Source organism: Mesocricetus auratus, unplaced genomic scaffold (genome assembly GCF_017639785.1).
Source record: "Mesocricetus auratus isolate SY011 unplaced genomic scaffold, BCM_Maur_2.0 Super-Scaffold_100011, whole genome shotgun sequence".
Taxonomy (NCBI): Eukaryota; Metazoa; Chordata; class Mammalia; order Rodentia; family Cricetidae; genus Mesocricetus; species Mesocricetus auratus.
The window spans coordinates 4,116,012-4,137,190 of record NW_024429195.1 but is presented as its reverse complement, the minus strand read 5'-3'; the positions used below and the strand labels follow the sequence as shown (position 1 = coordinate 4,137,190).

Here is a 21,179-nt window from a genome sequence, read left to right as displayed (position 1 = left end):
ATCAGTGTGACGCTAACTTGTGATCGACATGTTCTCTCCGTAACAATACTGTGTCCCCTTGCTTGCATCCTAGTTCAAACGTCCAGTTCATGTGTCTATTTTATTATTAATGTTATTATCGGACACCGCGTCTTCTTTTCAGCGTCAAATGGAGAAGGCAGAAAGGCCACCTGTGTTTCCTAGCATGTTATGCCTTCTGCTGTTTTTGTATGCCTAAGAGTCTTTGGCAATGTGGGTGACTTACCTCAGTACTTGGTAGCGTGTTTCGTTTGCTCTTGAGCTTGCAGAGAAAATCGTCTCTTTGAAACTTCTTTCTGCTTCCTCTCCCCACAGAGCCACCAACCCCTCCTTCAAGGAAGTATTGTCACGGATCGAGTCGCATGAAGACTGCAGGAATTTACCCATGATCTCTTTCCTCATCCTCCCCATGCAGAGAGTGACGCGCCTCCCCCTGCTGATGGATGTAAGGGTTAGGGCTTGATGACTTTGTCCTCTGGGTATCGGCAGCCTGCTGCTGCAAGTCTGGTTGACTAATTCGCCGTCGTTCTGCTTATATTGATGCCTATGTCTTTCATCAGCCCCTCAACTGGGAGGCTGCTTGCTATTCAGTTAGAAAGTCTGTCTGTTTTTGAAATCACTGGGGCTTATTGTTAATTTAGACTTGCGTGGTCACTCTGGTGAAACCTGCTTACATTACCCACTTTATTTATTTATGTATTTATTCATATATGTATGTATTTATTTGCAATGGGAGTGATATTGGCTTTTTGAGGTTAAGAGGCTTGGATCCCGTTTCTGCCCGATCCACTGAGCATGCGACCTTTGTTTTAGATCCCCTTGTGTCTTGAACATTCCAAGATGCTTTGGGCCCAGTTTCTCCTGACATGACCAGGTATAACCTAGTCTCTACCATGCCTTATGTAAAGTGGTGTGAAAGGCCCAGCATCCTATGTGGTGTTAGATAACAGTCGTAGAGGAAGCAAGAGTTTGACTTGGGCCAGGCGTTGGTGGCGCACACTTTTAATCCCAGCACTTGGGAGGCAGAGGCAGGCAGATCTCTGTGAGTTCGAGGCCATCCTGGACTACAAAGCGAGTTCCAGGACAGCCTCCAAAACAATGCAGAGAAACCCTGCCTCGAAAAACCAAAAAAAAAAAAAAAAAAAAAAAAAAAGAGTTTGACTTTGAATAATGGCGAGGCACCCGAGGGAGGGAAGGAGACCATCTGGCCTGCGATGGGACCCGCTGCTTCACCAGTGGGCAGGCAGTGCCTTTGATCTAATTAGGACGACGTTTGTCACAGATGCACTCTAAAACTGGGTCACCCCACTGGCGTGGCACCCGCTTTTGACGGCATTTGATTTTGCAGACCAAAGCACGGGATGTAAAACCTCTCAGAGGTATGTAATGGAGTGAAACTGCAAAAATGGATCCCGTCTTCCACGCATCGCGCTGTAAAATGCTGAGATACCGTGTGAAGTGTGGCGAAGCGCGTGCGGTTGTCCCTTCCTTGCTGCGTCACGGCTGAGTGACAGACAGCCGTAACTTACCGGTTATTTCAGGGTTCTAATCCGTAAGCCCTTCCTCGGAGTCCTCTCAGTCGCCTAAGTTTGCCCACCCCTTGTCATCCGCCACCCCGTGGTTTAGGACGTCATTTCCTGCATGAACACAGTCACAGCCGGCTGGTGTTCTGAGAGGTGCATGGCCAGCAATGCCAGGGCCACGCAGTATCCATGAGTGTAGTTAGTAGTATCTACTAATGCACCCTGCTCAGCGTCCCTAGGAGAAATAGTCTTGTCTTACATGTGGTTCGTTATTGCCCCATAGAGTAACTTGGAGTTTCAGACAATCCGGCTGATTTTTTTTTCTAGGTCAGTATTTATCCTATCTAAAGATAGAATGCGGACATAATTAATTAACCATTTGGAGGCCAGGATGGTGTTCCTGTTTCCGGATACACCAAACTGCGCGATGGTTGGATGAGTTTATGGCATGGGTTACACGGTGGTCTCTGTGCTTTTGTGAGATTCTGAGTGATGCTGTAGTCTTTCTTCTCAGATAGTTGATGTATGCACGCAGTTTTTTTAAATATACATCTTTTTATCATAAAGATTCAAGTGAAGGATGTCTGCCCTCATGGAAATAGCTCAATGTTTTTCATATTGCTTTTTTTTAAAGATTTATTTATTACATATACAGTGTTCTACCTACATGCCAGAAGAGGGCACCAGATTGAATTGTAGATGGTTGTGAGCCACCATGTGGTTGCTGGGAATTGAACTCAGGACCTCTGGAAGTGCAGCCAGTGCTGTTAACCTCTGAGCTGTCTCTCCAGCCCGATATTGCTTTTTATATCCATTAAGGGGGCAGAACTGACTTTGGAATCATGAACGGAGTGCAGCAGAACAGAATATGAAGTATCTGATACATGCATGGCTTATAACGTGGCTAAGTACTGTTTCTAAAAACCTTGCCCCTGTAGTATAAATGTGTTCTTTATAGCTCAAAAATGTGAAAGGAAGAATCCTTAACGTAAGCCCACATGTGATGCACTCTACACTCCTCTCATGTAGCAGTCCAACGGCCAGACTTCTGCATTTACAGACCGCACGCATTGGTAGCTAAGGCACTGGGCCTGCCAGCCATTGACCATATTCTGTCCTGCTCAATGACTTGCCCTCATCTGTTTCCTATGTGTGAGAACCTAGGCAGAGTCAAGCGTTGCCTCTTAAATTTCACCTCGTTAGGAAACTTGCTTAAATTTGTTGAAGCAGATGGATATTTTTAAACAATTAAATTCATTCCTCGAGCTTTCAAAGTTACATGTACAAGCTGAGTGTTCCTTACTAAGAATGCTTGCAGCGAGATGTGTTTTACATTTTCAGTAATTTCGGGATATTTTCATTTGTATGATGAGGTGACGTGGGAATGGGGCCCAAGACTAAACATGAAACTCGTCTGCGTTTCAAGCATCCCTTGTATACGTACTCTAAAGACAGCTACGTGTATCTACTAATACTGTGCATGAAACAGTGTCTTGGTGCGGAGTTTTCCTTTTGCAGTGTTCTGACTGTCAAAAAGGTTTGCGTTTTTAAAGACTTATGGTTTCAGATTTTCATATGTCGGACAACCATGTTCAAGCTTGTCTTTAGCTGGTCATCAGAGGTAGGACTCTTGTTGGGAGGTGACTGTATGCCAGGCACTTAGATAAAACGTTTAGATTGCTTAACCATTTAACTCTTGGGACAGGGCAGGGGGAGGCAGCTCTGGAGAGCACTTGTTCAGCATGGGTGAGGCCAAGTTGCAGAACCCTGTGTTGCATCTGACATGACTGCAGTTTTACAGAGAAGGAAAATGACGTCTGTCTGCGGCCAGTCACAGGCCCACAGTTAAACAGCTAGTTTAGGGCAGGTCTGAGATTTGCCAGCCAACCCACTGATCTCTGACATCTTCCCTCTTATTTAGGTGAATTAATTTGGGTCTTGTGTATTTAAAGAGTACTTTCTGGCCCTGTTAGCTGTGTTTTAGGGTCTTCATCTCTAACAGTGTGTCCAAGAACAGTGCTCTTACGAGTAAGAGACAATGCCTGGGTAGTCATTTATTTTGCTCCATGCTCTTTCTGCTTCTCCTTAGACGATATGTCAAAAAACACCCAAGGACTCTCCGAAGTACGAAGTCTGCAAAAGGGCCCTGAAGGAAGTGAGCAAGGTAACTGTTTACCACGGTAGCAGTAGACCATGTAGAAAGTTTGGGAGAGTCTAGCACGACTGAGGTTCGTTCACATAGCCGTGCTCAAAGAAGCGGGGATGTTGACCGTTTCAGACAGGTGTTGTGTTGTGTGCCCATCCGTGTCCAGCCTTGTCTAGCGTGTGAGTGGATGTTTGTCGATTCCCACCTCCAGCAAATGTTTGTCAAGACTGTAAACCAGTGTACCAGGAGCAACGATGGCCTCTGAATGTTTGGTGACAAGGCAGATGTGGTGGGTATGTGCAGATGAGGAGAAAGGCGGGCTTTAAGTAGAATTGCACAAAGGGTGGCGAGTGATGTGGGGGTTAAGTGTGATGTTTTAGCTGAGGTCTGCTGCAGGAGTAACTGGTGTGCAGGGACCCAACCCAAGTGTTGGAGAGTTGGAAGAACTCATCGAAAGAGGGGAAGAGAGGGAGAGAAAAAGGGAATGAGGGAGAGAGAAAGGGAGGGAGGGAGGGCACAGGTGGAGCCTGTTGCACATGCCAGGGAGTTGGGGGCTATAGTCTCAGATGATGATAAAGCTGTGAATTCATGTAAGAAGATGGAAAGAAGCATGCGTGAGTGCGTGCGTGTGTGTGTGTGTGCATGCGCATGTGTATGTGTGTGCGTGTGTGTGTGTGTGTGCGCGTGCGTGGTTATGTGTGTATAAATGTATATGTATAATCGTGTGTATATGTGTGTGTAAATGTATATGTATAATCGTGTGTATATGTATGTGCGTGTAAATGTATATGTGCAGTAGGCTTGGAATTGGTGAGCACTTTGAAGGCCAGATGTCAAGGAGCTATAATCCCGTGTTAGACAACTGGATCATTTTCTCTTTTTATTACTATGGAAAGATGAATTCCATTTTTGACATGTAATGCAGATCCTATAAAACGTGTGTTCTGGATGAGAGCTCAGAGGAAGGGAACGAATTGGAGACCCGGGTTCGGGTGGTATTTGCGGTTGGAGTGCGAAGGGTTTCACCTGGCGTGAGGGCGCAGGATAGTAAGTACAGCAGCCCGTGGTAGAAGCCAGGGACCACCAATATTCCGTCCTATTTAGAAGGAAGTAACCAGCACTGGAGACATAAAAACAAATAAGACATGCCAGAGTAAAGGAAAACAGAACAGCTAGAAAATGACCAAACAGCTCATGGGCGCTCCTGGGAGAGAAAGAAAGGCAAGTCTGACTTAGCTGTTCACAGGGTTCATCCTCAGGTAGACGACACAGGAACCGCACTGAAGTATGTTGAGCAATGGGTAGGGTGTGCAACGGTGCTACTGTTGTGCCCAAATTCTGAACCCCAAAATCACCAAGAGGCCCATTTTGATGCAAAAGCAAAGAATCTTTTATTGTAGATGTTTAACAAGCTAAACCCATTAGCTCGGGCCCCTCACCCCCACCACCATGGCAGATGGCTGGAGAAAGACCCCAAGCAACCTCGAGGCAGGGATCTTAAAGGGCAGGATAAGGGGAGTGTCTAGGGATATGAAACAGTCTCGGGATTGGTGCGCTTCCAGGTTTGGGTGACCTGCCCTTTGTTGATTGGTCAATTGGTTGTTATGGCCCATAGGCCCTCCCAGGGTGGTTGCTATGTTCTGTACATCACTGTTGTACACTGTCTGTAAAGCACACCCAGAGCCGTAAAGCACAGCACAGCCAGCTAACTTCTGATTGGTTCCTTGCCACGAGGAGGGCATCTGACCTTAGTGACCAGGACAGGAGCGGCAAGGTCATGCAAGCACATGTTAGCCTGTCATGGCTGCTGAAACGGGGGACTGGTCACTACACTACCAGCTGCCCCTGCTGGCTGCCTGCTCCAGGAATCAGGCCAGGAGTAGCTAGAGAAAGAGTTGTGAAGGCTGAAAGGGAACTGATACTTGAAGATAGAAAACTCTGTGTTTAGCTGCTGTGGGACACATGGTCTCTGAGAAAGCAAAAGAAAGTGTGGTCGCCGCTGTGGGTGGCATACGGGCGGGGCACCGCTGAGCGGAGATTGGGTGTGCCAGACACTTCCTGCTTATCTCCTGCTTGCTTGCTTGCTGCCTGCACGAGTGGGAAAGACCTTCACTCCTCTTTGTTGTAGTCGGGTGTTTCTTCTCTGTTTTGTCTGGTTCCGCCGGACCAGTTTCTCTCCCACTCTGGGTCCCCTCGGACGACACTCCGAGGCCTCATATTAAATGTAATCGTTTGGCCAATGGCTCGGGGTTTTTTTTTTACCGGCTGGTGCTCTCTTATAAATCAGCCCATTTCTTTTTTTTTTTTTTTTTTTTTGGTTTTTCGAGACAGGGTTTCTCTGTATTGTTTTGGAGGCTGTCCTGGAACTCGCTTGGTAGTCCAGGCTGGTCTCGAACTCACAGAGATCCGCCTGCCTCTGCCTCCCGAGTGCTGGGGTTAAAGGCGTGCGCCACCAGCGCCTAGCACATCAGCCCATTTCTATTAACCTTTGCACTACAACAAGGCTGTGGCTTGCCAGCGATGCTCCAGCATGTTACTCCTTCGGCAGCTACGCGGTGTCCCCAACTCCGCCTTTGTTTGTTTGTTTGTTTGTTTGTTTTTGGTTTTTCGAGACAGGGTTTCTCTGTGGCTTTGGAGGCTGTCCTGGAACTCGCTCTGTAGACCAGGCTGGCCCCCGAACTCACAGAGATCCGCCTGCCTCTGCCTCCCGAGTGCTGGGATTAAAGGTCCGCCTTTGTTTGGATTGCTCACCTAGCTATATTTTTTTCCTGGCCATCGGCTTGAAACAGCTTTATTCATCAACCAATAGAAGCAACGCATATTCTCAGCACGTACAAGGGCGTTCCATGTCACTTTTGTATAATGTACAGTTTCTTTTCATCGTCTCTAAAGAAAGACACTATTTAAAATTATCTCTGAAAGACGGTTTGCGAAGTGTAGGGTTCGCTATACTAAGTGTCCACCAGAGGCCCAGGAATCCCACTTCTTTGCAGATATCCAGTACTTCTGCTTGAACAGGGCTTCTCTTACCTGGGTGTTCTTGAAGAACTACCAGGATCTCCCTATCCCAGCATCCCTTGGCGATCCCACGCTCTATATGGAACACTGTGCTTAGGTTTCTGTCTCTGAAGTTGGTAGTCTGCTTCCTGCTGCTCTGGTCTGGAAGAGAGGAGACTGTAGCTTGCCCTGAGGAAGAGTGGGGCTCTCATAGGTAAAGATGAAGCTAGGCAGAGGGCAGGAGCCGAATGGATGGAGACCTGGAGTGGGTGATTTAAACTCGTGTGGAGGTTGTGGAACCCAGAGGGAAACAACCGTGAAAATCTGTACCCAAGCCCCAACCCCCAAGCCCCACTGTCCATTCCTTTCCTGTATCTGAGCAGTATGTCCCAACTAGCTGGCACTGTGGGTTCCCTAATGACCAGAGATGGGTCCTGGAACTTCTAGAGATAGATGGTTTTCAGGGAGAGGTCGGAAATTGGAAACGGGGTTTCCTGGGGGGGGAGAACGGGCCATACGAGGTAAAGTGAAGGGGGGGCAGTTCCTCTTCCTGTTTCTTAACCCTCCAGTGCTGTGTTCGCAGTTGGTTCGCCTGTGCAATGAAGGAGCGCGGAAGATGGAGAGGACGGAGATGATGTACACGATTAACTCCCAGCTGGAATTTAAAATTAAGGTTAGCCCCCTGGCTATGTTTATCGTGCGACTGTGGCTCAAGTCTCATCTAAGCAGACAATGATAAGGCTAACAAAGTAAATTGCAATTCACTTCTCAAAGAACGCCCACGAATTGAAAAGAGCAGGTGACAGAGGACTTCCCAGATGCCTCGTGGGGTGGGGGTGGGGTGCCGCTCTGCAGGCTTCTCTCCAGGCCATGATGGTGTGACCTTCCCCAGGAAACCATCAAACGGTTAAAACAGTTGAAGCCGAGAGTTGATAAAGGGGAATCCTCCAGCACTGTCAGGAGGTGCTGCCAAATAACGGACCCCGGTGTTCCAAACCAAGTGAGACTACTGCTTTGTTTTTGCAGAAGAGATAGTCAGTGGGCCACTTCTTCCCCCCACCCCCAAGCATGTTTTCCCGTGTAACTCTTTTTTTGGACCCGTGCCACCTGCTACCACTTGTCCGACACTCCCCCCGTGAGCGGGAGTCGGGATGCACGGACAAGCGGAAAAGTGCGCTTGGTGAAGACAGCGCCTGCGCTATGGTGAGGGCATGCGTAGGAGTCATAAAGAGAGAAAACAGTGCTGAGTTCGTCGGTGGAAATTTGTAAACCTTTTGCTTGCTATGCAGGAACGACCAAGACAAAAAACAAAACCAAACAGTAGAGGCGACTCACAGAAGGGGGAGAAGCAGCTGCAGCCCTGCTCATCCAGGGTTCATACCGCACCTGGGCTGTAAAATCAGAGTGGCAAGGAGAGGAGAGGGGACGGGCGAGCGCTGGGGAGGGGACGCGCCCTGGGGAGGGGACGCGAGCTGGGGATGGCAGGTTAGGAAGCCGCTGACCCAGAGACGAGTGGCAAGCCGCCCGGTTTTGAAAAATGACTTTATCCCACTCATAAAGAAACTGCCAGTGGGCGCCAGGGTAGCAAGCAGTCCAGGAATGTGAGAAGATTTCTGTCTGCGAGGCTGTAGGAACGTCATGTGGCAGGCTGCTGCTAACAGGGACTGTCACAGCCCTGGAACTCAGCTGTCCTATTTACAAAGCAAATTATTGTAAAAAACCAGCGATTCTGCTTCCAGGAGCTTATTCTGTGCAGGGGAATGTAAAGATCACACAGCTATGCTTATCACGTATCCACGAGGTGCTTGTTTTCAGCAGTGGATCGGAAACAACCCAGGTATTTATCGTAGAGCACTGACTACATCAATATGAAGCGGAGTAGGACCACTGAACTTTCGGGGGAAACAAAGGATGATTGGGGGTTTAGGTACCTATGAATGTAGTCGAGTGTATCAGTAAGTTTAAAAAAGAAGTTGTTTTAAAAAAAAGTGTTTATGCCAAAGAAATTTCTGGAGAGCACAGAAGGATTTTTTTTTTTTTCATCTGCCGTTATCCGTAGAGGCAGGAGGCAGGGCAACACTTGCAGCAATCGGGACCTAACCTGACACATGTGTGTTCTTGTAGCAATTCCTAAGCATACTAGTCAGGATTATCATAAGCAATTCTTTCTCCGTTGACCATACAGGGCTCTGCTGTACCTATTACATAACCGTGTGATTCAGATTTAAGGCGCTGGAAACCCCAGGACCTCCTTTAAAGGGCAGTTTGCGAAGCTTGGGTTTAGCCGTGAGCTTTCATCTCCCTTGTTGAATTTGTATATAGCGGATGAACAGCCTTCTTATAAAAACCCTTTATAAAGTTGGAAAACTATGAAACCCTTTCTCTGCTTCTTCATACCCTCTAATATCCTCAATTTCCTTTAGCCATTTTTAATCATTCTTCACTTAACAGGATGGCGTCTTCTGGACCGTGTTCCTGTGCCTGTGTTCTGTGTACATCCAGGAACTTTTGCTTATTTTGTGGATATATGTTTTTAAATCAGTTTTTTTTTTTTTGGCAGTATGCATCCTAGTAACTTAATTTAAAAAAATAAAAAAAGGAAAGGCCTCTAAAGGGTGCAGATGATTCTGTGGTTTTGAGAGGTTTCCAGATGGCTTATGTAAGACTCAGTAGAGTAAAAACAGAATGTAATCCCTTGGATGCCGCCTTTCTTGTGAGATTGAGGGGCTCCTTAGGAGAACTGCACTGTCAATGCCAGCAAGTGGAATGAGGTTTTCAGGGATGTGTTTACACAGCGGAAACTCCATAAACTTAAAAACAGGTGCTCTCAAGAGTACAGCTGAGTAGATTTCTGTAGACAGAAGGTAAGTTTTGTGGGTTTTTTTCCTTCTTGAAAAAAAGAGTCCTTTTGTACTACATAAAGCGAACATAGACTTTTAGATGTCTCTTGGTAACTACAGGTATCTACAGGTTTCCATACGTATACATTCTACTTTAAGACAGTGACAGAAACTGATGTTTTGGGGTTTTTTTTTTTGCTACTAAGTGTTTTTTTTTTTGGATGCCAAGTTTCCATTTGTAGTTCAGAGTTAATAGGAGAGTCATGCTTTTGTGACCTAATCCAATAACATTTTATTTTCTTGTGGTTTCACTTTTGTACCGACAAGCTATAAGCGTTCACGTTTTGAAAACAAAATGTGTATTTTTCTCCCGGAGAACGTGCAGCTACTTCCCTGTGAAATAATGGTGCGTCTCATCGGATGCTCCTTATGTCTTTTTGGCCTTCACTGGGATGCGGGCACTGAGACTTTCTCTCTTTATAGCCCTTCCCCCTCGTTTCCTCTTCCCGGTGGTTAGTGAAAAGAGGGGAGCTGGCGGCCTACGTGGAAGACACAGTGCTGTTCTCAAAGAGGATGTCCAAGCAGCAAGTCTACTTCTTCCTCTTCAACGACGTGCTCATTATCACCAAGAAGAAGAGGTAAGAGCCAGACGAGCGCTGCCCGTGAAGGCGCCACCCTCCTAAAACCCGAGTGGAAGATGCGTAATTCCTGAATGTGGGGTCGAAGTCTCGTGTGTCCTTCTCTGTCTCTAAGTACAAGTGTATACTTCTTTTGTTATAGGACATTTGGATAAATCAAAATAAGTAGTCAAGGACTTGCTAGGGGCAACCTTGGTACGCCTCGTGACTTAGTGACTTAGTTTAAACGATGACCTCAGTGACTGTTCACCTAAGCGGTGTGCCCATGAATGGCAGGGTGTTGAGCGTGCTTCCTTCCTGGGGGGGAATGGAGTGCCTCAGTGGACTGGCAAGTGACCTTCTCCTTCTGCTTTTCTGTTCTGCCTCTACCATGCACCTTTCGAGATTTTGGTGTCTCAAACAGTTCCCATTCTCAGGCTCTCTCTCTCTCTCTCCCTCTCTCTCTCTCTCCCTCTTCCTCTCCCCCCTTCCCCCTCTCTTTCTCTCCCCCTCTTCCTCTCTCTCTCTCCCTCCCTCCCTCTCTCTCTCTTTCCCTCTTCCCCTCTTCCTCTCCTCCCCCCCCTTTCTCCAGGGAACGTTCTCTGTGACATGTACCACGTGATGACATTATTCATGTGCGGCACATGTTTCCTCCTGGCATAAGATAAATTTTGCATCTTTGTTAGACTATAGACTGGAAATAAGAATGGAAAACCGTGGGTTGTTTCCCATGTACGAAGGAAATGAGGCAGAGCTGATGGAGTATGACAGAATGGTTAGCGCAGGAAATAGAGTTTCAACAGTAGAAATGACTTTCCGTGGAAACGCTAATAAATGCCCAGATTAACCGTGGGAGATTTCTCCTAATGCTAGCTCTGAGTTGCTGACGTTGTAGACTGATACGTCAAAATGAAACGAAACAACCAGACTGAATTATGAGTTTTTCTCTTCAGCTGTATACTCTCTCAGGACTTGTATCGCTGCAAAGAGACACCATGGCCATAGCAACTCTTAGAAAGGGAAAGAGACACCATGGCCATAGCAACTCTTAGAAAGGGAAAGAGACACCATGGCCATAGCAACTCTTAGAAAGGGAAAGAGACACCATGGCCATAGCAACTCTTAGAAAGGGAGACAGTGAATTGGGGTGGCTTACAGTTCGGAGGTTCCAGTCCACGGTCGTCATGGCAGGGAGCATGGCAGGCAGACGTGGTACCAGAGAAGGAGCCCAGAGTCCTGCATCTTGCCGGCAGCAGGAAGTGGTCTGTGTCTCACTGCATGGTATCTTGAGCATATAGGAGACCTCAAAGCCAGCCTCCACAGTGAGGCACTTCCTCCAGCAAGGCAGTACCTGCTCCCATAAGGCCACACCTCCTGATAGTGCCACTACGTATGAGCTTATGGGGGCCAAACTAGCACATGCACCTAGGACAATAGAACAGTAACGACCTCCAAAAGCAGCTCTAGGAGGAAAGGGATTATTTTAATCCCACATTTCCACAGAGAGAAGTCAGGGTAGGATCACTGAGGCAGGAGTTGATGCCGAGGTCATGGAGGGGTGCTACGTAATACTGGCTAGCCCAAGGCTCACTTATACCATACAGTACTGTCTGCACGGGAATGGTACTGCCCTCTATATGATGGCCCCACCAACGTCAAACATTAGCCAAGAAAATGCCCCACAGGCTTGCCTACAGGCCACTTGGATAGAGGCATTTTCCTAGTCGAGGGTCCCTCTTCCCAAGAATCTAACAAACAGCGTGTTTTCTTTTGTAGAGTTTTTTCTTTCTCAGAGTTGTTGGAGTTTTAGACAGTTTCTCTGGTTAGCTTGGGGTAGCCTGAAGCTCACTCTGTAGCCAGGCTGGCCTCTGCCAATCATTTCTGCCTTGGGTTCTCGAATGCTGGGATTACACTGTGTGTCGCCGTACTTGGCTTTCAACGTGAAGTAAGTTTTAGGGAGCACGACTGTGTGCTTCCCTTCGAGTATCAGAACTCCTGATTCCCTAACGTCTTCCAGCTGTCTCAGTGAAACCAAGGTTTTAGCTCGCCTTTTGAGTTGAATGACAAAGGTTGAGCGTGTCATGCCAATTTTAAATATCAGAGTTGTTTTGACCGTCGACTGATAAACTGGTTAAAGTTACCATCTTTACAGGTAGTTCTAAAACCAGGATGGTGCGGCTTTTATCCTTGAACTTGCGCAGGACTAGTCAGTTGATAGAGAGTGAAGACAGACGGTTTCTTACGCAGCCTCCGATTCTGCTCCTCACAGGTGGCTTTGCCGTTGTATGTCGTGATGACCCAGTTACGCCAAATTCATGTGCTCGAGTAATAGTTTGTTTTTTTGGAATTGTAATCTGGGTGACAGAAAGAGCATGGCACACATCCCCAGTGGAGAGGCCAGCGTGGGCGCCTAATTAACTTTTGTCAAAACTTTGGTGCTTTCTTTCCCCGGGTGAAGAGCTTCATCCGATGTCTAAAGTCCTCTCCCCTGAGGAAACACCACTGGAGACTGCTTGTTCTTGATGTGAGTCTGGGAAAGAGGCTTGATAAGCAGGCTGGGATTGAAATGTGCAGTATGTACTGCTGTGTTTACACAGTAGCTTCAAGGAGGCAAGTGCTCATGCCCTGCATGCCAGAGGCAGCCGAGGAGCAGATACAGCTGCTTTGAGTCGGGCGGTAACTCAGACGTGTCTACAAGGGAGAGATAAGGGATCACTGTCCGTGCCAGCTCTCCAGGGCTGACCCAGCCACCCACGGAATGATTAAAATTATAACGTTTAGTTAGGCAAGGAGCTTAGCTTCTGGGACTCCAGTAGTTTTTGTTGTTGTTGTTGTTGTTTTCAACATGGGGAGGCTTTCTTTCCAGCTACTGAGAGCGGCTCCCCGAGCGGACCGTGAATTTTTTTCCTCCTCTGGTTCAGACTGGCAGACAGAACGTATTACACACATTTCCTAGCTGGTGTCTGCGGAGCAGGAGTTGGAGGTTAGCCCCACAGGGTTGTCTCCAAAGACAGTGGTTTTTCTCCTTTTCTTTTTCTTCCATTTTTCACTTTTTTGTTTTTAGATTAGATGAAAACCGAAAATTTTATCAGGTCTGGGTTGCTTGTTAGTCATTTTATTGATAGTTTCTCCTACCAAATTTCAAAGGGATGCATTTAATGTGACTGCTTTGGATGAGAAAGCGAACTCTTTGGTGTTTAAAGCTGTGGCCTACTGGAGGCCACCTGGATCCACTAGATCCTGACCTCAGCAGTGTTGACCTGGGGCCTACGCTTCTTTGCTGTGGGGTGGTCTTGTGGCGTAGCTGTTAAGCAGTATCCCCGGTCTCTCTCCACCATTTGCTGATAGTACCCCCCTCCCTCCCCCCATGATAACAAAACTATCTCCAGGAGTGGCCTAATGTCTCTGCAGGTGGAAGCCACTTCAGGGCAACCCCCAGACCATAGACCTGCTTTGCCTCCTGAGGACCCCTGGTACACGCCACCGCTTGGCACAACAGTGAGAGTAATAATAGTAACGCTGTGTATAAACACGACAGGCTACCAGATAGTAGAGATTAATATGTACGAGTGAGCATGCAGTAGCTGATATCGTGCCAGTAGTAAGCGGCCTCTTCCCTCTACCCCCATGTGCGGCCCTGTGGGGTTAAAAGTACGGCTGGTCCTGTTTTTGAAATGTAGAAACTGAATCTAAGACCTTCGTTGGTTAAAACCCCCAAAGGTTTGTGAGGCAGTTTGCTCTCCTGTTTTCACTCGGTGCCTGGCGCACGCCTGGTCTCTTTTGTCCCGATTCTGTCTGAAGATGAGAGCAGATGCTCTGCCCCTGGGTTGGTCTCCTTACAGCTGCTGTGTGACAATGCTGTGAAGTGGCCGGCTCAGGGGTCCAGAAGGGACGGCCTTGCTCCTTTCAGCTCTCAATGGCTCCGAGCGTCCTTTGCCGCCTGCCAGGCGCTTCCCTATGACCTGCCTCTGTGTGGCTCCGACCCCCCCACCATCTCTCCACTCCGTTGTGGAATTGCAGAGCCTACTTCAAGTCCAGTTACGACTTGGTTCATTGGCAAAGGCTTCGTCTGTAAGCTGGGCAGCTTTCAAAGCACCAGGAGCCAGGACTCCACCCCTTTTCTCTGCAGCGCACAATCCAGCCCACTGGGTTCCTGCCTCCTCGACACCATCCCACTGAAACATGGTTGAGAGATCTGCAGAGCTGGCCTCAAAGGTGCTTCGGGCCACGTGTCCCTATTACACCAGATCACTCCATTTGGAAGACAGTTTTCAGAGTGCTGTCGCGGCCGTGTGACCTGGACGCCTCTGTTCAGTGGTTTCACAGATTACTCTTCATAGTCACGTCTTCTGCACCAAACCTGGCCTTCTCCAGAGTCCACTCCCTTCTTAGTACATGGTCCCCTGTCCTCTGAGTGCTGTGGTAACCCTCGAAGATGACCTACCTGCTTGTGTTTGGCCAGGATCCCACAGGAGGTTCGTCCCAGCCTTCCGTGCAGCTGGCCAGATGCCTCCTCCTGCACGTCACCGCCGCCCTCATGCCAACCCTTTCCACTTCTTCCAGCAAGACAAACCCAACCGGCACCAGGAACCCCCCCCTCCTCGCTGGTTACCGTCCACATTCAGAATGTGTTTTAGAAGATGAGTCTACTTAGTTTAACCCTTTTGCAAAACATGCCCTCCGTCTTACCTTGCTTTCAGCACAAATGTCTTGCAGGCATATCCATATGGGTCTCCTCCTCCCCCTCCCCTCCCCCTCCCCCTTCTCCTCCTGCATCTGTGCCTCTTCCCCCAGTGTTAGGTGCCAGCCCCGGGACAGATTTCTCTCTCTACCTGGAATACGTTGCCTCTGCTCAGCCCTCGCCTCACTTAAAACCATCTCTAGGCCACGTTCTCATCTGTTAGGTTTACATTAGTGGCCACACAACCACTAGGGGTTTTATTCGACTCTCTAAGACAGTCTGTTTTCCACCGCCCTGGGATCCAGCAAAACCGGGCACTTTCCTTGCCGTAGCGTTCAATGTCCACTGTGAGCCTGTGTCTCGTAGCGACCTTTATGTCCTCGGTGCTTAGCCAGGCACTTAGCTGTAAAAACGCTCAGTACCAACAAGGGTTTGTTGAGGATGGACCAGTCAGACTGATGCCGTCTGGGTCAGCGTTCGGTTGCTGCAAAGAGACCCCATGGCCACAGCAAGTCTTACAAAGGAGAGTGTTTAAATGGGACTGGGTTACAGTTCCGTTGGCTCCATCCTCTGTCGTCACGGCAGCATGCAGGCAGACACGGTTCGGGAGAAAGAATTAAGGGTTCCACATCCGGATCTGCTGGCCACGGGCAGAGAGACTGCGCCTGGCTAGGGTTTCTGAAAAACCCAACACCCACCCCCAGTAACACACTTTCTCCAGTGAGGACGTACCTGCTCCAACAAGGCCAAACACCTCCTATTCCTTTCAGATAGTGCTGCTTCTCATGAGCCTGTGGGAGCTGTTGTCACCCAAACTCCCACAGGTGGCCAAACGGAGGCCCCATTGCATGGACTCACTGTGCATTCTGTCTCATGTCTGGAACTTCTTGGAGTCTGGCGTGGTTTAGCCTTGCCCTCTGGAGTGTGTACAGTTGTCTTCTGTCTCTCTCGTGGTGGAGTCACTGGTTCCCGGGGAAACTTGATGACGGTGCAGTGAACCAGATTGTTTCTCCCTGGGATCGTTATGAAGCTAAATGTGCTGAATCTCAGCTGTGGTGTCCTGGGCGGGTGAGATGTGGCTGATGGGTGGACTCTTCTTTCTGTGTGTATGAACCCTTCCGTGGACTCTTCTTTCTGTGTGTATGAACCCTTCCGTGGACTCTTCTTTCTGTGTGTATGAACCCTTCCGTGGACTCTTCTTTCTGTGTGTATGAACCCTTCTGTGGACTCTTCTTTCTGTGTGTATGAACCCTTCTGTGGACTTTTCTTTCTGTGTGTATGAACCCTTCTGTGGACTTTTCTTTCTGTGTGTATGAACCCCTCTGTGGACTCTTCTTTCTGTGTGTATGAACCCTTCTGTGGACTTTTCTTTCTGTGTGTATGAACTCTTCCGTGGACTCTTCTATCTGTGCGTATGAACTCTTCCGTGGACTCTTCTATCTGTGTGTATGAACCTTTCTGTGGACTCTTCTTTCTGTGCATCTCTATGAACTCTTCCGTGGACTCTTCTCTCTGTGCGTATGAACTCTTCTGTGGACTCTTCTTTCTGTGTGTAGGAACTCTTCCGTGGACTTTTCTATCTGTGCGTCTCTATGAACCCTTCCGTGTGCATCCTCATCGTTCACTTTTGCTCTGTATCAGGCTCCAGGCAGGATATTTACGTCTTTCTTCGTCTTTATAAATAATAAGCTTCCATTCTCTTTTTCTTTTTCTCTCTTTTCTTCCTCCCTTTCTTTCTTTCAACACGTACCTCAGGCTAGCCTCTAACTCACCCTGTAGCCAAGGGTGGCTTTAGGATTGTGGGTGTGGACCCACCACAGTTTCATATGCTTCTGGGAATGGAACCCGGGACTTTGAACAAGGTGGGCAGGGACTCTACCAACTCAACTGCATCCCACCTCTTAAATAAACACTATGATTATTTAATCTTGACAAGAAAAACAAAAAGACAAAAGAACAGAATCGTGCCTTGTCGGTGATGTGGCTTTTGACATTTTCTGGAACATCCCCCATCTAACTCTCTGTAAAGACCACATAACTTCAATTCACAAAACTTAAGACTACTTGTAAAACTATTCCATGGAGGCAACTTTTACTTGCTTCTGACTTTTATTATAGTATCGACAAATGTTTTAGGCTACCAGTAAACGTGGCCTCATATAAAAGGTTTTAAGCAGTAAAAAATACTGCATTATCACCCCTCTCACACTTGGAGCCTGAAAACAAAACCAGAGAAATGAAGTGTGTTTGGGAAATCGTGCATTGTCTCTTCTTCATTGGGAAACTCATTGTTGGACCGTGCACTAGGCCTTCAGCAGAATTCCCAGATAGCAGTGGCTCTCATAATAGAGATGTGTGGTTTTCGCATAATCCAGGGGGGATGGGAGTCCAGGCTCATTCGTTATCCAGAGCTCAGTCCCTTTCTGTGCACAGCCAATCTGGTGTCCAGGCTTACTTTCTGCCCCTATGAATATTGAGTCTCATGCTCGTTGATGCCTGTAGCAGGAGGGTGTCATCCAGTGATAGGAAGCTGTGTAGACATAGGTTGTCCAAAGGCAGCTATCCTTAAATGGCTTTTCCTTTTGTGTTGGCTGGGGAAACTCCCCAGACTGTATCCAGAGCAGGCTTGCTGTCAGAAAGGAATAGAAGGAAGAGAGCTGCCTCTTTTGGTTCCAGTCGGGTGATGTCCCTGAGCTGGGTCATTGAAGCCAGAGCTAGCTAGGTATCATTCAGCGACAGTCACACCGTCAGAATGCTTGAGAGCATTAGAAGAATTCTTTGGAAGTCCCAACACCTTGCCTTTAGGGTAGATGGATGAGGGACAGTGACAGGAGATTGAGACTCACTTCCTTTTCCTAACACCGGCCATTTATCCGTTGATGAGGAATATTAAGCCACACCAAGTATACAGGGAAGGGAAGCCGTATGATGCTTTATTTGGGAGAAGTCACTTACATGAGAAGCCGAGAACCTGAGCTCAGCGCTCTGCTGGTCTCCGAACCTTGGCCAGAACTCCGAGAGGGCCCTCTCCTCTTCCTCCAAGCTCTTTATGTCCCTGCCTTCTCCCATGGGCCTGTGGCCACGCCCAAGTAGGGCAGCCCTAAACACATGTTCATTTCAGCAACACAAAATGGACTCAGCAGAATGAAGCATTATATACTACTTGTATGTATAGCAGTAATAAAGAGAAAGAAGTCATGAATTCGAGAGAGTGTGTGTAGGGAGACAAGCAAAGAGTTGGACAGGGAAGAGAGATGGGTAGACATTGAATAAATACAGTACTTAGGTATGGAATTCTAAAAAAAAACATTTAAAAGGTCTTCATTTTATTTTCAGGTATGGAATTCTCAAAAAAAAACATTTAAAAGGTCTTCATTTTATTTTCCATCCATCTCTTACTCATCAGCCGCCATGCTGTTTTCATTTGTTACTTCTACTTAGATCAGCGGTCACAGATAAGAGCAACCTGACAAGGCCCATCTGCCTGTCAGCTCCAAGTATCCCGCAGGTGCTTTTGGGCTTCTAGGAACAAAGAAGCCCTACCAAGCAGATATTCAGCAAGCCACAGACTGTTAAGGAGAGATCACGAGAACCTGTAGCCCTAACCACACCCTACTTGGGATTAGGTAGCCAATCAGGAGGCTCCTAGCTGGAGAAAGGGGGGGGGGCATGTGCTGACCGATGTTGTCATTAAGAAGGTCTTGTTTAGGCAGCCATGTGGTTGGAAGTTTCAGGAGTGCAGTTTACCTCACGTCTAGAAGATACTATCTTGCAGTGGGCATTCTCCCCCCTCTGGCTCTTACAGTCTCTTTGCCCATCTTTTGTAGTGGTCTCCTTTGACTTAGGGGTTGCCTTGTACATGTATGTGTCAGTTGGGGTCAGTTGTAGCTCTGTGCCTTTAAAGTTCTGTGTGCAAAGTGTGTGGTGTCTTCTGCAAGTTCTGGGAGGCAAAGGGAGCACCAACAGCCTATATTTCTCGGGGAGTCATTTGGAGGCTCCCTGACCAACAACTAGAGGGGAAGTTTTCCTTGCTTAGGCCTGGAGGGTTTTTTTGTTTTGTTTAGATTATCTCTTTATTTTAGGGGAGCATTGCCACCCCACCCATGTGGCAGAACTCCATTTAAACCATGCGCATGAACACACAAACATTATGCATGCATATTTAAATTAGCATATTGAGTTTTTCCCCTGTATCTTTTTAAAACATCCTTAGTGTTAACTTTTTTCCTCCATCCCCTCTGCGTTTCCCTCTCTCTGTCCTTTCTAGTTAAAGCCCCTCCCCTTTTCGTCCCTTGTCCCCTTAGAGCATCCCAATACCCCTTGTCTAAAGCTCACCCCACACCATGATGTCTTTCTGCTTTCCTGGTTTCTATGATTACTGAATGTTATACACATCTAAAGATTCAGAGCTTCAGAGCTGGGATCCACAAGTACGAGGGACCATTCAGCATCCATCTGTCTGGCTCTGGGTTGCCTCACTCAGGGCAGCTTCACAAATTTGCATTCACCTGCGAACTTCGTTTTTCTTTACACCTGCATAGCATGCACCAGATTTGCGCTGTTAGTTCATCAATCAGGGGACATACAGGTTTGTTTGTTTTTGTTTTTTTACATTTTCTAGCCACTGTGAACAAAGTAATGCTGAGAATGTCTGAGACAGTATTTCTGTCGTGGGATATCAAGTGCTTTTGGCATGTGCCCAGGAGTGGTATAGCTGGGCTGCAGAGTGAAGCTGCTGCTTGTAGCTTGCTGAGGGCTTCCCACATTGTGTTCAGAGTGGCAGCACCAGTTTGTAGTCCTGCCAGCAGTCAGTGAGGGTTCCCTTACATCCTCACCACACGTGCTACCAGCCTCCATCTCAGCCATTCTAACCGCGTCAAGATGAAATCTCGAAGTGGTTTTACTTTCCATTTTCCTAGTCACATTTCTTGGCCATTTTTGATTCTTCATTTGAGAGCTACCTGCTTGGATTCCTAGCCCACTTTTTATTTTATTTATTTATTTAGATTTGGTTTTGTTTTGTTTTGTTTTCAGAGGCAGGGTTTCTCTGTATTGATCTGGAGGCTGTCCTGGCACTCACTCTGTAGACCAGCCAGGCCTCGAACTCACAGAGATCTGCCTGCCCATGCCTCCCGAGCGCTGGGATTAAAGGCCTGTGCAACTAACACCCCGCCGCCTACCCCATTTTTTAAATTAAGTCATTTGCTCTCTCGATTTTTGATATCTTTGCATTTTGATTATTAATCTTTTGTTTGATTTGTACCTGAAAAAAGCTCTGTCCTCTGATGAAAGTTACTCCTTTTCGTTTTGGAAAATGTGTGTTTCACCAATGTAAATTGATTTTCCAGTTTTCCTGTGTGCAGGAGAAAACTGGAACAAGTCTTGAATCCTGTCTGCGGGTTTCCCACCACGCTCCCGTTCCCGTGCCACCGGTGTGAGGGGTCTCTCCTTCCCGACACTCCCTGTAAAGCTGCAGGTCTCCCTGATGCCTGCTTCTTAAATCTTTTATAAACACAACCCAGGTCCATAACAAATCCCTGGGGTTTATAAGATGGATTCTCTGTAGCGGTACCACGGTCACTATCAAGACATCAGGGTCCTACTCTCAAGAACTGGGTTCTCTTCAGCTTGGAATGCCCCAGTGGTGTCAGGTGGTGTAGGCTCCCAGGAACTGTCCTGGCCTGGTTCCACCCTGTCATAATTTTTTCCATAGCACTGTTCTTTCCTATTATAGAAAACTGAAGCTACCTGACATCGGTTGTTTTTCTCTGCAGGAAAAAAAATATTCTTTTGAAATCGACCTTAAAGAGTTCTCGGACTCCGATTGTTTTTGCTCCAGGTACAAAGGCAAGCATGTGTGCTGGTGATTACCACGGCATTTGCTTCTGGATTGAGGACAGTGAGATGGATGATTTTCACCTTTGTTTTATTTTTTTCCTCTCTGCCCCACACTTTGGTACACCGGCATGTCTGAGGAGAACTGACATCACTACTCCCTGTTCAAAGCAGCGTTGCTGAGCAGGACGCTGTCAGAGCTGGGGTCAGAAAGACTTAGGTTCAGCTCCCGGCCTTGTGACCCTGCACAAGGCCTTTTTAGCCTCTCATTATCTCAGTGTCTCCTACCTGTAAAGTGGGAGTAATCATGCCATCCTGACCGTGGAATGTGTTCGAATCTGCAATGCAGTGCACACAGTCTTAGGCAGTTTCAGTAATCCCCGCGAAGCAACTGATGCTGTCCAAATACCCATTCCGGCGGCGCTGTGCACGTCTCCCTGAAAGCTCCTGCCGCAGATCAGATCGTTAGCCCTGCACTGTGTTTTCATTGCTTAAAAGCTGGGCTAAACTCTTCACGAAGCG

At 47.6% G+C, this 21,179-nt stretch overlaps 1 protein-coding gene across 1 annotated transcript in view; it reads left to right on the top strand.

The window, feature by feature from the left end:
- Window positions 1-21,179, top strand: part of Arhgef26 (Rho guanine nucleotide exchange factor 26) — a 118,038-nt gene that overhangs the window by 73,449 nt on the left and 23,410 nt on the right. The window contains exons 7-10 of the mRNA XM_005077925.4: window positions 334-463; window positions 3,631-3,705; window positions 7,268-7,357; window positions 10,008-10,162. Coding sequence (XP_005077982.1) covers window positions 334-463; window positions 3,631-3,705; window positions 7,268-7,357; window positions 10,008-10,162 — 450 coding nt within the window. The remainder of the gene's footprint in view (window positions 1-333; window positions 464-3,630; window positions 3,706-7,267; window positions 7,358-10,007; window positions 10,163-21,179) is intronic.